This window comes from Haliotis rufescens, unplaced genomic scaffold (genome assembly GCF_023055435.1).
Source record: "Haliotis rufescens isolate VD_foot unplaced genomic scaffold, xgHalRufe1.0.p SCAF_10, whole genome shotgun sequence".
NCBI classification, from domain to species: domain Eukaryota; kingdom Metazoa; phylum Mollusca; class Gastropoda; order Lepetellida; family Haliotidae; genus Haliotis; species Haliotis rufescens.
In genome coordinates, this window is record NW_025963780.1 from 10,735,560 (window position 1) to 10,749,409 (window position 13,850).

The following is a 13,850-nucleotide window of genomic DNA, read 5'->3' on the forward strand; positions in this document are numbered from 1 at the left end:
GTCTAGACTTGATTATTTACAGACCGCCGTCATATAGCTGGATTATTGCTGAGTGTGGCGTTAAACAACAATCAAAATGTTGTAAAAACACATATAAAGATATTACAACATCAGCGATATTAATATGACTAGTAATATATATATATATAAATATGAGATCATTATTGTGACAGTTTAAGTATACACAGATATATATATAAACATGTTTTTAATAAAGTCGACATATGTTGATATGGTTTGCATGTTTTAAGGTCTTTTGGGTTGACGTTATAACTTGTTTTCAGTGCTCACTTCAGAAAAGACTTCACCTGAAGCAAATGGATAATATTATTTCCAAAAAATCTTAGTTTAGACTAATGGATAAAGACATTTTCATTGATTGATATGGCTCACTGACATGGCCTGTGTGATGTTTTCCTATATTGTATCATATATGTTATCACAACCTTACATATCTTTGATCATTCTCTGGCAGATGCTGGCTCCTTGATGTGCTTAGTGCCATGTTTAACACATGATACCATGTATCATTCCACTAGGTTCCTACTGAGGTACATTGTGAAAGTGCACGTCACTGTTTCTATGACAGTTACTAGTACCTATGTCCGTGTTAATCTAACTCCCTGTGTTGTGTGTTGGCAGAGTTTGGAGGAGAAGGAGCGACAGCTTCTGCAGGAGTTGCAGCAGCTAAACATGGCCATGAGTGACGAGCATAAACAGGACGACAATGACAACAATCATCCTCATCCTCATCAACATGATCTCACCCATCACCAGCAACAACAAGAACAACAGCTGCTCACACAGCAACATCAACAATCTAGTCGTCATCATCCAGACACCTCAGGTGTGTCTGATGTCATCCACCATCTTCTTACACCATCATCCCGGCAACCTCCTTACCAGCGTCTGCCTCATGGTGTGACTATATCTAACGTTAGTACAACACGAACACACAGCTCAGTGACTCAGGGATTACAACTGGGTGTTCCGAGTGACATCAACTCAAATGTGACACGAGTATCTCCAGGTCCTTGTCCACCTGCACCAGCAGAGAGTCAGTTGGGTGGCGGGGTGAGTGGGATCCAGGTGACTCAGGCTCAGATCCAGCAGCAACTCCTGGCTGTCCAACAGAGCCAGCTGGAGCTACTGAGAGTGCAGCAGCAGTTGGAGCAGAGGCTGAGGCAGAGTCAGATGTCTTGTGGAGCCAAACCTGACCAGCCTGAGCACAACAACAATACAGATCTCAAGTGCAATACACAGAGCATTCCTCCATGTGGCCCTGAGCAGGGTCCATCACAGCCAGCCTGCAGGCAGGAGCAGACTCAGATGAAATCTGGGGATATTAATGACAACTACCAGCCATCCTCATCAGCAGGAGCTGCACCTCATCTTGTGACTGACTCATGTGACTCAAATGAAGAAGTCAAGTCTCTGACCACCTCCTCTAGTGCTGTCCACGCAGGTCGTGGGCTGCAGTCTACACAATCTGACTTTTCCTTGTCTTCCAGTAGTAAGGTTGACTGTATATCTAACATTGAACAAACTGTCCCATCCAAGTTTCATGATTCCAGTCATGTTTCTAGTGGAGGGCAACCCGTGTCCTCGACTTCTGAACAACTTTCACAGGGAAGCAGTGAAAATGTGAGAGAATCTGTGACCCATGATTCCAGTGCTCCTCTCAAACTGAGGGCACCCTGCAAGCTACCTCTGTTGAGAGAAGAGCTGGAACTGACACCAGATGTTGTCAGTGGCACCAGAAAGTCCCACTCTCCTGCCCCTGTCACATCCATAGCCCTCGGTTTGTCCATGCCACAACCCAACCGACCATCTCAGGCAATCTTCGAGGAGTACTCTCCTCCCACAATCATGCCTCCAATATGGACACCTCTAGCTCTCAAAGTGGCAGCTAGTCGATCATCCCCAAAGGGAGACGACTCTAATGTTCCATCACTCAAACTGGATGAGGAATCTGTGTGTTCAGACAATAGGGAAATTCCAGAATCTTCATGTGAACCTTCTGAAGCCTGTAAGCGTCAGTGTGTTGAAGTCTCGGAACAGTCAAGGTTCAGGAGTCTCCTGCAGGAAACAAAATCATCTGCCTTTGATCAGGTCGTCCCTGCTTCTGTGACCCTTGTGACTTCCAGTTTGACCTCTGTGACCCTAAGTGCAACCTCTCCCCTGCCACCCAAGCAGGCGCGACATGTACCGAGTGACACAGACATTTATCTTGATGCACTCTTGGATGATGAGTGTGCTTTGTTCACTTGTCGACTACAGACTTTCTTCAGGGATGTATCAGAACCAGAGCGTGGTGTGCAGGATCCTGTAGCTCGGACACTAATGGAGGGAGATGATATGGTAAGTAGTAGTATAGGTAACCATTACCTATACTACTTAAGTTACACACATTTGGGATTAACTATTGAAAAGATGGTCTTCATTTGAGATTGACAATGTATTGTGTTTTTAGTGTTATTGGAGATATATTCTGCAGTTAAACAATATCAGTTGCTTCACAAAGTTGTCAATCTTTGATTTCAGTTGAAACAGGTTACATTATATTAAGACAAAGGAGATTCATTCTACTCAGTCCACAGGGAAAGCAATTCACTTGAACCATTCAAATTTCTTCCATTCCAGCATTTTGTGCCGATCCATGACGACCTAGTGACAACTACTACTTTTGAGGGTTCTGCTTTCTCAGCCTACTCCCCGGTTTGACTTTTGACATCAGTTGACCCCAAATGATCTGGACTACAATGATCTTGACATTCTCCCGTTCTCAATGATCTCATGTTGGCCCTCGCCACCAGCCATTGTTTTGTCAGCGTCTCAGGCGCCTATATAGATTTGGTTGATATATTGTTTATTATGTAATTTTGATATGGCATTTTGAATAATTGTGTACTGTTTTTATTGTCCTCATTACGTTCTGCCATGATTATTAAGCCACATTTCCCACTCTGACTTGAGCTGATGTGTTAGTGTTTGATGGAATGAAATTGTTCCACAGAACTGATTTCATCCAACAAACAGTCAACATGTTGAATATTGCTGGTAGAGATATATGATTATATTTGAAGAAGTGCATGTCTCCTACATTCTGCCAAAAGAGCAGCTGGTCAGATTACCCACAATACAGGAGCTACAGCCTTCTGTCTGGTGTGAGTCCACACCATAAGCTCCTCCATCCCAACCCAGTCTATGACATGACACATGGACATTTATATTTATCACAGTACTCCATAACTGAGGTTACTGATAGGTCATTGAAATAGTTTGTTTATGTATATTCTATTTTCATACAAAAATGTTACCACATGCCATTTTTTACTACTATTCCCAGAACAATTCTACTATTTCTAATTCCACTAAATGGTTTTTAAAAATTCTGCAGCTAATTTTGTAATCTTTTGAAAAGGTTAGCCAAGCAATGAGACACAATATTAAACCATTTGGGGCATGGGGAAATTTTAATTAACATTATTAATTAATGTCCAATTAAAGTAATAATGTTACTTCTACCAGTGTATAACCAACACACCGACGGTAGAATACCCATGTTACACCATGAGGAACATCTGACACTTGGAACTATGCATAGTCCACCATACTGTAACTGTATCATCATTGTGTCCATGTGAATACTACATGTATACATTCACCAGGTGAGAAAGATAGAGTTGATTTCCTGCTAAGTAGTGACAGAGTGTTAACTACGCAGGTGTTTTTCCCTGCAGGTTAGTGCAGGTGTGATTAATAACCTGCATACACACAGTATGTCAAATACAGGCAGACAGGTGATTACCTCAACACTTCTGCTCCACTGAGATTTGTTACTGTGTATTTACGATCCCTGCCTATCTGAAGCTACAAACAAGACCATGCTGTTGAAGCTGGCGTAATTTGATTCAGTTTCCCACCTCTCCTGCTGGTACTGCCAGGCAATACCTCACTGACTGAACACACAAACATTGCAGTATTCACGTGAATATTATTGCCTTACCCTTGATGATACCGAGGAGATGTTTATCTGTAACATTTGTGAAAAATAAACCACTACTTATTCACAAAATCTGATTATGACATAATACAATAAGTCTGACATTTGTGAATAGGTTGCCTCCCTTTCACTGATATTTTGGAGGGGTGGGGATGGAGGTGAGCTTGAGTGAAAGGGGGCTACCATTCTGTGTGTACTGAATGGTGTAAACACTTGCACACGTGTGTATATCGCCCCATTCTCACGTCAGGTGGGGAATGTGGCTTGGGAGGAAAATAAGAATTACTGTCCTTGAAATATACCCCACTCCAGTCAGCAGTCAGCTACATCAGAGACTGTTGTAACAGATGTATCAGACAGTGTTATAACAGATGTATCAGACAGTGTTATAACAGATTTATCAGACAGTGTTGTAACAGATGTATCAGACAGTGTTGTAACAGAAGTATCAGACAGTGTTATAACACCAGCATTAGAAATTGGCACTTGTCCTGTAGTCCTTGCCAAACTGCCCAATGGTTCAGGTATCATAAGGGCTAGTGGAAATTTGCCAATTTAAGAGTTTTGCCATATGTTATTATTAAGGACTAGTGGACTAAAAGTGTTAGTTTCTACTGCTGAACAGATGTATCAGACAGTGTTACAACAGATATATCAGACACTTTTATAACAGATGTATCAGACAGTGTTATAACAAATGTATCAGGAACTGAGAAAGACACAAGCATTCTCACATGAGACAACATACAGTTCTTGTAATAGGCTATTCCTCAACTGTTCTGAAAGCAAGCAATACATAGTAGGCTGACTCTCAGTTGTTCTTGAATAAACTCAGCAGTCATGATTATCAACTCTCAGCAGCAGTTTCATGCTGGTTCATTTATAAGAAAACAAATGAAAATTTAACAAGGCACTAAAACAATGAGTGTTAGGTTGTGGCACTTTACATTCTCTGATTGTCATGAGTAAAACACCATACCTTAGGAAATTGTGAGTATCTTTGGCCACAAGGAGACCAAGGACTCGGTGATTGTTGCTGGACGATTTGTCACGGGATGATCCTGGCTACACACCATGCAGTCCCTGTTCACCACCGTGGCATATTGGGCTGCACCACTGCTACAACACTTTATTGATTTGTGATCACATCCTGGCTGCTCAGCCCCTTGTCCAGCCTCAATGTTTCCAAATAGATCAATTAGCGAAATTATTGTTTGCTTTCTGAAACTGTGGGAGGAGACGAGGAATTGTTACATGTCACTGGAACAACTGCAGTGGGGGATGTTGAGAGGACTCTGAACATTAAACATGTTCACTTCAAACATCACTACAGCTGGACAAAGTGGAGTACTTGAGATGTTTCACAGTGTGGTCATGTTTTGCATGACCATTTGGGGTTGGACACAGCAACTAGTCTGCAGTAAAAGTCTGGATGAACTACATGTTTCCTCCATAACCTACTTCATTTACAAAAACAAGTCCAGATTGATCTGTGGACGGGTTGGATTTATCTGACGGTGTCTACCCTGCCGTGTAGCTAAGATGTAACCTGTGGCATCTACAGAACATCTCCATATGATTTTGGCACTGTATACATGTACTTATGTTTGATGTGGAATGCTTCTAGTTGAGGTGTAGCACCATGACCATGTGATGTACCTCGCACTCACCAGGTCAGCGGCACTGACAAAGGTGGGTGGTTGTTTCATGGGTTTCATCATGTATTCATCTGTGCAGGCAATGCTGATATGTAAAAATGTTCTTGAATTAGATGGGTAAAGTACCGTATTTCCTCTATTAGACGCCGGTCCTCTAATAGAAGCCGGGTCAATTGTTCAGTGCAAAAAATAGAAGCCGGGCCTCTAATAGACACCGCGTCGATCAGTTGATATGGATATCTATGAAAACACAAAATATTTCCATTTCGTGACGATTCGGGACATTCGTGGTCATAGTGAAATGGGGGTATTAATAGAAGCCCGGCCTCCAATAGACGCCGGGACTCTAATTGCCGCCGGGTCAAAGGCTTGTCCGAAATAAATAGAAGCCCAGGCGTCTAATAGAGGAAATACGGTACTAATATGTTTCGTAGGACTGTAATTTTAATGAGTTTAACTCCTCTTTGGAGTCTTTTGTATAGATATCCCATAATGACTGGATGTAATACAATCTATGGTTACTTGCTATACCTTTCAGGCTGAGTGGTGGCTGTCTTGAGCACAGTGAGCCTATGATTTCTTATTTAGGGGTACTCACAGTCCATGCCAAAACAACGTCACTCTTGGACAATATTAACTAAACAGCTGAACCTTCAGTACTGATAGCTCTAAAACACAGTTGCAGGGTGTGTTTTAAAGAAGTACAAATACAACCTACCTCCCTGTTTTGGAACCACGACATAATCCATGGTTGTTGTTTATGAATATCTTTATTAGATTGTACTCTTTAACATTACAAATGTCATAACATAGTGGATCTGTTAATGATTCTCTTGAACAAGTACCCATGAAGCAACCACCCAGTAATAATCAACTACTTGCTTGATGTTCATGTCACAGTATTTCTGCGGATTTTTATGTTGCTTCACTGTCTTTTTTCATCATATGAATACATTCAGAAGTGTGTGTCTGATGAACATGGGTGTCTGATGTATTGATATGATACACGAACAAAGATTAATGCAAGTGAACAAAAACAATGTTTCTTTTTCCCTCAATGTGTTCATTTTTTTAAAATCTGAGGTGAAATCTAACAGTTTTTTCATTATTGAGTAGCAGCTTTGTCAACAGATCTTATTTTTGTGAACGAGACACTAATTTGGTGTACATTTTTATCGCCAAGTATTCATGGCCAGATTCTTTTTATCAGGGTTTGCACTAATGTGTGATTGGTTTGTTTCTATTTCTGTTGATGTATGATGGTGCTGATTTTGTTTTCATGAATTATGATGTATGTGAAATTTGATTTGACCAACTATTGAGTGATGTTGGTGGCAGCCATGTGGCCGACTGTGCCATGTTGGGGTGTCATCACAATACCAGGGAGTACTACAACAGCAGCAGCAGCGGCAGCAGCCTGCACGGTCATGTCACAAGCAGTTAGCATTGATGTTGTACTCATAACTGACAATGTCATAACATTTGAATTCTGATGATTCACAAAGTGTTGATGGTGCTGAATTTGGAGATGTGTGAAAGTGGTACTAAGCATCAAACAACTAATATACACCTGGAAAATAACTGATCACTGCTTACTGGTATATATTTCCATATTTATTCTGGCCATATATTGACACATTTTTTGCGTCTATTGTCTAATGAGACATATTTGTTTCTGTTTACAAAGTGAGTCATATTGAAATACAGATACTGATATGCATGATGTAATGACATATTTTCCAACTATTTGATGGCAATAATTATTTGACTACCCTTAAAGTTACCACCACTGCTTTTCTGTATCATGTGATATAACCCAGTCATTTCTACCATCTGGATAACCAATGGTCTTGTACTGAATCATCATGAACCAGTGGTATCTTAAACAGTTATCAAAATGAGATCAATGTCTTTTGTAGATATTTCCAAAAGATACATGGAAGTTTAAAATCTTTGAAAAAAAGAAGGGGTAGTGCTTAGCTGTTTTCCAGGTTTTTTCCAGACTGTTAATTTGAAATACTTATGTGTTGAGGACAAAAGAAGAACTGGAATTTTGTGAGCAGTTTACTGGGTAAACCATGCATCTAAGTTAATGGTTTTCTTGTAATCAAGTGGTGCTTGCTTGAATTCTTTTCTTATGTTATGTTAAGGAGTCACGTACATGCATGGCTTCTTTTAGAACTATTTTAACTAAGTCAAATGGCAGCAATGCCTCTAATCATCTTGACAGCAAAAGTTAAAGGTTTTAACATGAAGGAGTAGTCATGAACATTTTATCAGAGTTGGTTAGGGAGGGGCCAGATGGCAGTTATGGTTGAGGACACCATATTTTCAAGTCCTCTGATATTGAAGAGTCAGAACTTAATATTGCAAAGAAACAGTTCAAACCTAATAGGACAACTAAAACTAAGAGGTTCAGTGATATTTAGATGTACAAATTCTTCAAACATTTTGCCCTGATTAAACAAACATTGCTGCTTTATTGTTGAGATTTACAGTGTTAAACTTTTTCTGTCTTGAGCATTGTACTGAGCAAAATTGATTGATTTTTCTGCGGAGGCCTTCAATCTTGTGAGAACAGAGCTCGATTCTTACACCTTCTATGGGAGCTTCATCTAAGTTCAGCACCATTCATCACAGAGTGTTGGTGATGTATATAGTGTCAACCATTGTGAAATTCTGTGATGTGTTCTATGATATAGCATCATGCAGTGCAGCCACATTGTGGGGACTTCAGGACATGTCCTGGGCAACTGGTACCAACAATATTGGAAATTCCAAACAATGATCCCTTCGCTAGACAATCTCATAGGGATACATTTGTTGTTATTTTAAGAAAAACAATACTTGGTATCATAAGCCTATGTTGAACATGAATATTATTCCTCAGCAACTGGCGGTTTGGTTGTCCGACTGTATACAGCTATCCATTAGATATGCAAGCTCAGATATACTTATCAATCATCCAATATACACCATATAGGGAGTAAAGTCACTTGTGATGTTATTATTATGATTATAACTATTCATTGTTGAATTTGATCTAGACCATGTGTATATCATACCCACAAATTATTTTTTTATGCAACTGCAGTTACCATGGATATGAGTGATGCATTCATTGCTCATTGTTAAGGAATGTTTATAGTAACTGACGATGCAAGTGACACGATAATGTCATCTGTCCCTGTCCATCTCCACTGTCTCTTTACATCGTTCCCATCTTTCTCTGTCCATCTCCAATGTCTCTTTACATCGTTCCCATCTTCCTCTGTCCAACTCCAATGTCTATACATTGTTCCCGTCTTCCTCTGTCCATCTCTAATGTCTCCATACATTGTTCCTGTCTTCCTCTGTCCATCTCTACTGTCTCTATACATTGTTCCCGTCTTCCTCTGTCCATCTCCAATGTCTCTTTACATCGTTCCCATCTTCCTCTGTCCAACTCCAATGTCTATACATTGTTCCCGTCTTCCTCTGTCCATCTCTAATGTCTCCATACATTGTTCCCGTCTTCCTCTGTCCATCTCTACTGTCTCTATACATTGCTCCCGTCTTCCTCTGTCCATCTCTAATGTCTCCATACATTGTTCCTGTCTTCCTCTGTCCATCTCTACTGTCTCTATACATTGTTCCTGTATTCCTCTGTCCATCTCTACTGTCTCTATACATTGTTCCCATCTTCCTCTGTCCATCTCTACTGTCTCTATACATTGTTCCCGTCATCCTCTGTCCATCTCTACTGTCTCTATACATTGTTCCCGTCTTCCTGTCCATCTCTACTGTCTCTATACATTGTCTCCTTCTTTCTCTGTCCATCTCTACTGTCTCTATACATTGTTCCCATCTTCCTCTGTCCATCTCTACTGTCTCTATACATTGTTCCCATCTTCCTCTGTCCATCTCTACTGTCTCTATACATTGTTCCCATCTTCCTCTGTCCATCTCTACTGTCTATACATTGTTCCCATCTTCCTCTGTCCATCCCTTCTGTCTCTACATTGTTCCCATCTTCCTCTGTCCATCCCTTCTGTCTATACATTGTTCCCATCTTCCTCTGTCCATCCCTTCTGTCTATACATTGTTCTCATCTTCCTCTGTCCATCTCCACTGTCTATACATTGTCTTCAGCTTCCTCTGTCCATCTCTACTGATTCTATACATTGTCTCCTTTCTCTTTCCATCTCTACTGATTCTATACATTGTTCTCATCTTCCTCTGTCCATCTCCACTGTCGATACATTATCTTCATCTTCCTCTGTCCATCTCTACTGATTCTATACATTGTCTCCTTCTTTCTCTGTCCATCTCTACTGTCTATACATTGTCCCCATCTTCCTCTGTCCTCCTTGTTCTGTCTGTCTCCATTTTTTTTCCATCTGCTCTGTTTGTTGTGTTGCTTTCTGAATGTGTCTTAAATTTTCTCCCTGGTTAGGAATCCAGGACAGATTAGGTCCCCTCTGGTCACTGTTGTGTAAGATGGCAGTAATACCAGGAATGTAAATTTTTGGGGTCAAATGTTTGGTTTCTTGGATTCGACGGACTGGAGCCAAAATCCACAATCAGAAATAATATTAACATTCTTCAGATCTCGTCTAACTGCTTGTCTATCCAAATTTTGATGGATTAGGAAAAGTAAAAGATACAACTATGAAAGTCATGTAAAGTTTAAATAACTGACCTTTCTAGATAGTAATTGATTAAATGCATTGAATGTAGTCTCTGGCTACTGCAAGCATCTTACACATAGAACAAATACATTTACAGAAGTAAATAAATATACTTCTTACTATATGAATGCTAAGCATTGTGCAAAAATGATAGCACTTTTTTCCCCAACTCAATCGACTGACCGAAACAATTTAATGCTAAACAACATCAAAACATATTAAGCACCACACATTTATTCTTATTTTGACTGAGCTATTTGGTTACAAAAACTTCCCTAAACCATAAATTCCAAAGTGTGCCCTGTAATAACACTTCATACAGGGAAGACCAACTTCCAGCTATGATCTTGTGGATTTCTTCCCAAGTTAGTGAGTGTTGCTTTAAGCCACTATCAACAATATTACATCTGTTTTGGTGGAATCATTATAATGGATTGTGTTGTTTTGGTTTTAGCAGACCAAATGGCCTAAAACCCTTTCACTTGCTTGCATGTATCAACCTATCCATAAGTGTCTATTGTCCATGAAGCATCCATTGAGGTCGAGAACCAGCCCGTAAGTCTATTCCTGAGCGTAGCTGTATCAGCAAGTGTTACATGTAGTCTTAGATTGTTGACTCTTTATCAGCATAAACATGATCATTAGCTGGAAAATACAAGAGTTCTACTTCGGTTTTGCGTATTCCGTATTTTACTGAGACTGCAATATATGTTAAATTTAAAGGTCAACACAGTTATTGGTCTATACCAATATGATTGATTTCCTTTTGATGACAGCCATTGCCTTGCTTTTTAATGCATGCAACAGGTATTAAATACAATATCTTGGGAAAAGGCTGAAATCAGAAACACAATATCTGATCTTGTACCTTGACTTTGTAATGTATAGATCAAATCTGGGGTAGGAAAATGGCTTTTGATAAGAATTCCCACTGTAATTTTGTAGCTTTTTGTAAAATTGTTGAAATTGTACATATATATTATTAACCAGTCTCTGGCTGGGTTACCTATTGTTTAAGTGCTGATGATAACTGCTGATGCTTGGAAGCTAGCCTTGGACCCCAGCTAAACTGTTCTAGAACTTAGTGTCATAGATAGTGTCATTCTTGGAGGATTACTTCCTATATAAGTGCTGGATCAACAAATCATGCGTAACAAATGTTGAATAAAATAGAACCATGCATATTCAGTCAGTGGAATTTCAAAGCCTGTAAATCTGTGAGCTTTTAAGACTTTATCTTCAATAAATGTCATTGCCATTACTTTGCCCTGGGGACCCGTGAATGCAATTAATGAAATCTGGTTGTTGAAATAAAGAAACACCAAATCTATATATCCCAGTAGTTAGGTAATGCACATTCCATGTAGCTGGGTTGGAAATGATGATTTGAAGTTAATGTACTGGTAGCTTCTTATAACCATATGTTTCCATAAGAATGTCAACTTTTGTGTTTGTCACTGAAGGTGTTTGTTTAGGTTAGACTGTTTAGTGTTGCACTAAAGAGGTTAGAACAATGATATGAACTGGATATTTTGTAATGAAAATGAAACTGGTATATATGAAATTAATGAAACTTTTTCAAGTCCTTATGAACGGTTGTGAATTATTTTGCCCATGGTCAAACATTGAACAAAGCTTACCAACCCAAGCTAGTTAACTGGAACAAGTTACAGTTCTCTTTCCCTATTCCTTGTAACAGATCAACTTAGTACCTTCCCTTCTGCCTGCACTGATTATGTGATGCTGTAGATGTTGTATGTGGATGTATGTCACCCAGGGAGTCCCGTTACTGTGATCCAGTGTGTGCTATGTGATCTGTATATAACAGGCCGGGAGTATCTATAGATTATATATCTACATGCCTGTCTCTAGGTAATATCACCTTATATTGTGCCGTGGTTGCCCAATTTACAACTCTATGTTAGATCTATGCACTGATCACATCACAGCAGGATTCCAGTCAGGCTTTCTGTCCAAAACTTTACTTGCATTATCTATGATTTGGAGAGACTGTTTATATTTTCTCTTTCCACTGTTAAGTTTAGTGCAAATTTATGGACCTACTTTTTATGCATTTATTTAGTTGTGTTTCTGAAATGAAGTCTTGATTAGCATCAGTGGGAGCATAAAATTGGGAGTACATTAGCTTCTTTATCGACCATATTAGAGGGGGAACTTGCCCCAGTGGTCATATACACAGCTGTCAACACATGTCAGTGGACTGAATACACTGTACTTGTGAGAGCCAGGTAGTTGCACTGACTTATGGCAAGGATTGTCTGGTTTGCCAGTTTTATAAAGGCTGACATGATGTAGCTGTAATACTGCTGACGAGAAAAAGCATTCCCCAAGTGTATTAGAAAACCCAAGAATTATTTTGTCTATTCATGACCAACTTAGATGAAAATGCATCTGTAGATGAAATATTACATATGGGGGTTTGAGAAAGCTATATATTTTGTACTAATGTCCTCATAGTCTCAAAATGCTTGTTCTAGAACAGTATTATCCATTGCTCAATTTGTAATGAACAATGCTTTATCAGGTTTGTTTCATGAACAGAAGTAATAACTACACAGCTGTGATGAGAGCTTATGAATCCGATATCAGTGGTGTTTGGGTTTTTTTGGTCGACAAATGTTTACAGATAGTGAGGCTTGTGTCTTCCGATCACTGTGGGCAGTCCCTGGGTTGTTACCAAAGGTTGTGGAGACTGTTGGTTGTCATAGTCCCAGCACAATGTTGATTACCGACACACAGTAGCATCTAGTATATATCATGTTGATTATTGAAGTTTTATCATGTATGTTTTATCCTTCATGTATTCTACCATTATACAGCATTTTCTCAGTGTTAGAAACTTGATGGTCGATCAAATAGATCTAGAATGTATATAACCTAGCTATTTATAACCATAGGTGGGTGGCTCAGAAATATGAATGCTGAATTGCTAAGTCTAAAGGTTATATCAGTAAAGAGTCCCATTCATTTGCAAGAAAAGTGTGTAGTTATCTAATGATATATAAGGTAAATAAGCAGCTGAATCGGTCAAGGAATGCCACTTAATGGTGTTTTCTGAGCCACCACCGATGTACCTGCCTTGGTGTCTATAACCATCACCAGAAACCCGACTGAAAATGGCCCCCTTCTGGTGCTTCTCCTTCAACTGTGACAATGGCACATGTCTATCATCCTGTGTATATCCAGTCAGTAGATCGAGAGGAAGAGGACCGAACCCATTCAGGCAGGACACAGGAGGAGTTGGGTTTTGTCTCAACTGGCTGGAAACAACAATCCATTCTTGTTGTCCCCTGGCTGCAATATTTCAAAAGGGACAACATAACTCCCATTTAACAGAGTTTTCTCATCCGTTTTCTTTGTGGCCTACTCCTCCTCCAGCTTGTGTGGGTGTTGTCGGTAGGCGACACCTTAGCCAATGTTCAAATGTATAGTCACTGACTGGAACCATGTTCAAACAACATCGTGAATAAATTGCAGAATGAAGTAAACTATTGT

At 39.7% G+C, this 13,850-nt stretch overlaps 1 protein-coding gene across 1 annotated transcript in view; it reads left to right on the forward strand.

Annotated features, from left to right (window-relative positions):
• The window catches only part of LOC124145332, a 114,774-nt gene extending 100,931 nt beyond the window's left edge, over nucleotides 1-13,843 (forward strand). The window contains exons 12-13 of the mRNA XM_046515049.2: nucleotides 643-2,361; nucleotides 2,644-13,843. Of these exons, the coding sequence (XP_046371005.2) occupies nucleotides 643-2,361; nucleotides 2,644-2,724 (1,800 nt within the window). The 3' untranslated portion in view covers nucleotides 2,725-13,843. The remainder of the gene's footprint in view (nucleotides 1-642; nucleotides 2,362-2,643) is intronic.
• Nucleotides 13,844-13,850: the final 7 nt, after the last annotated feature.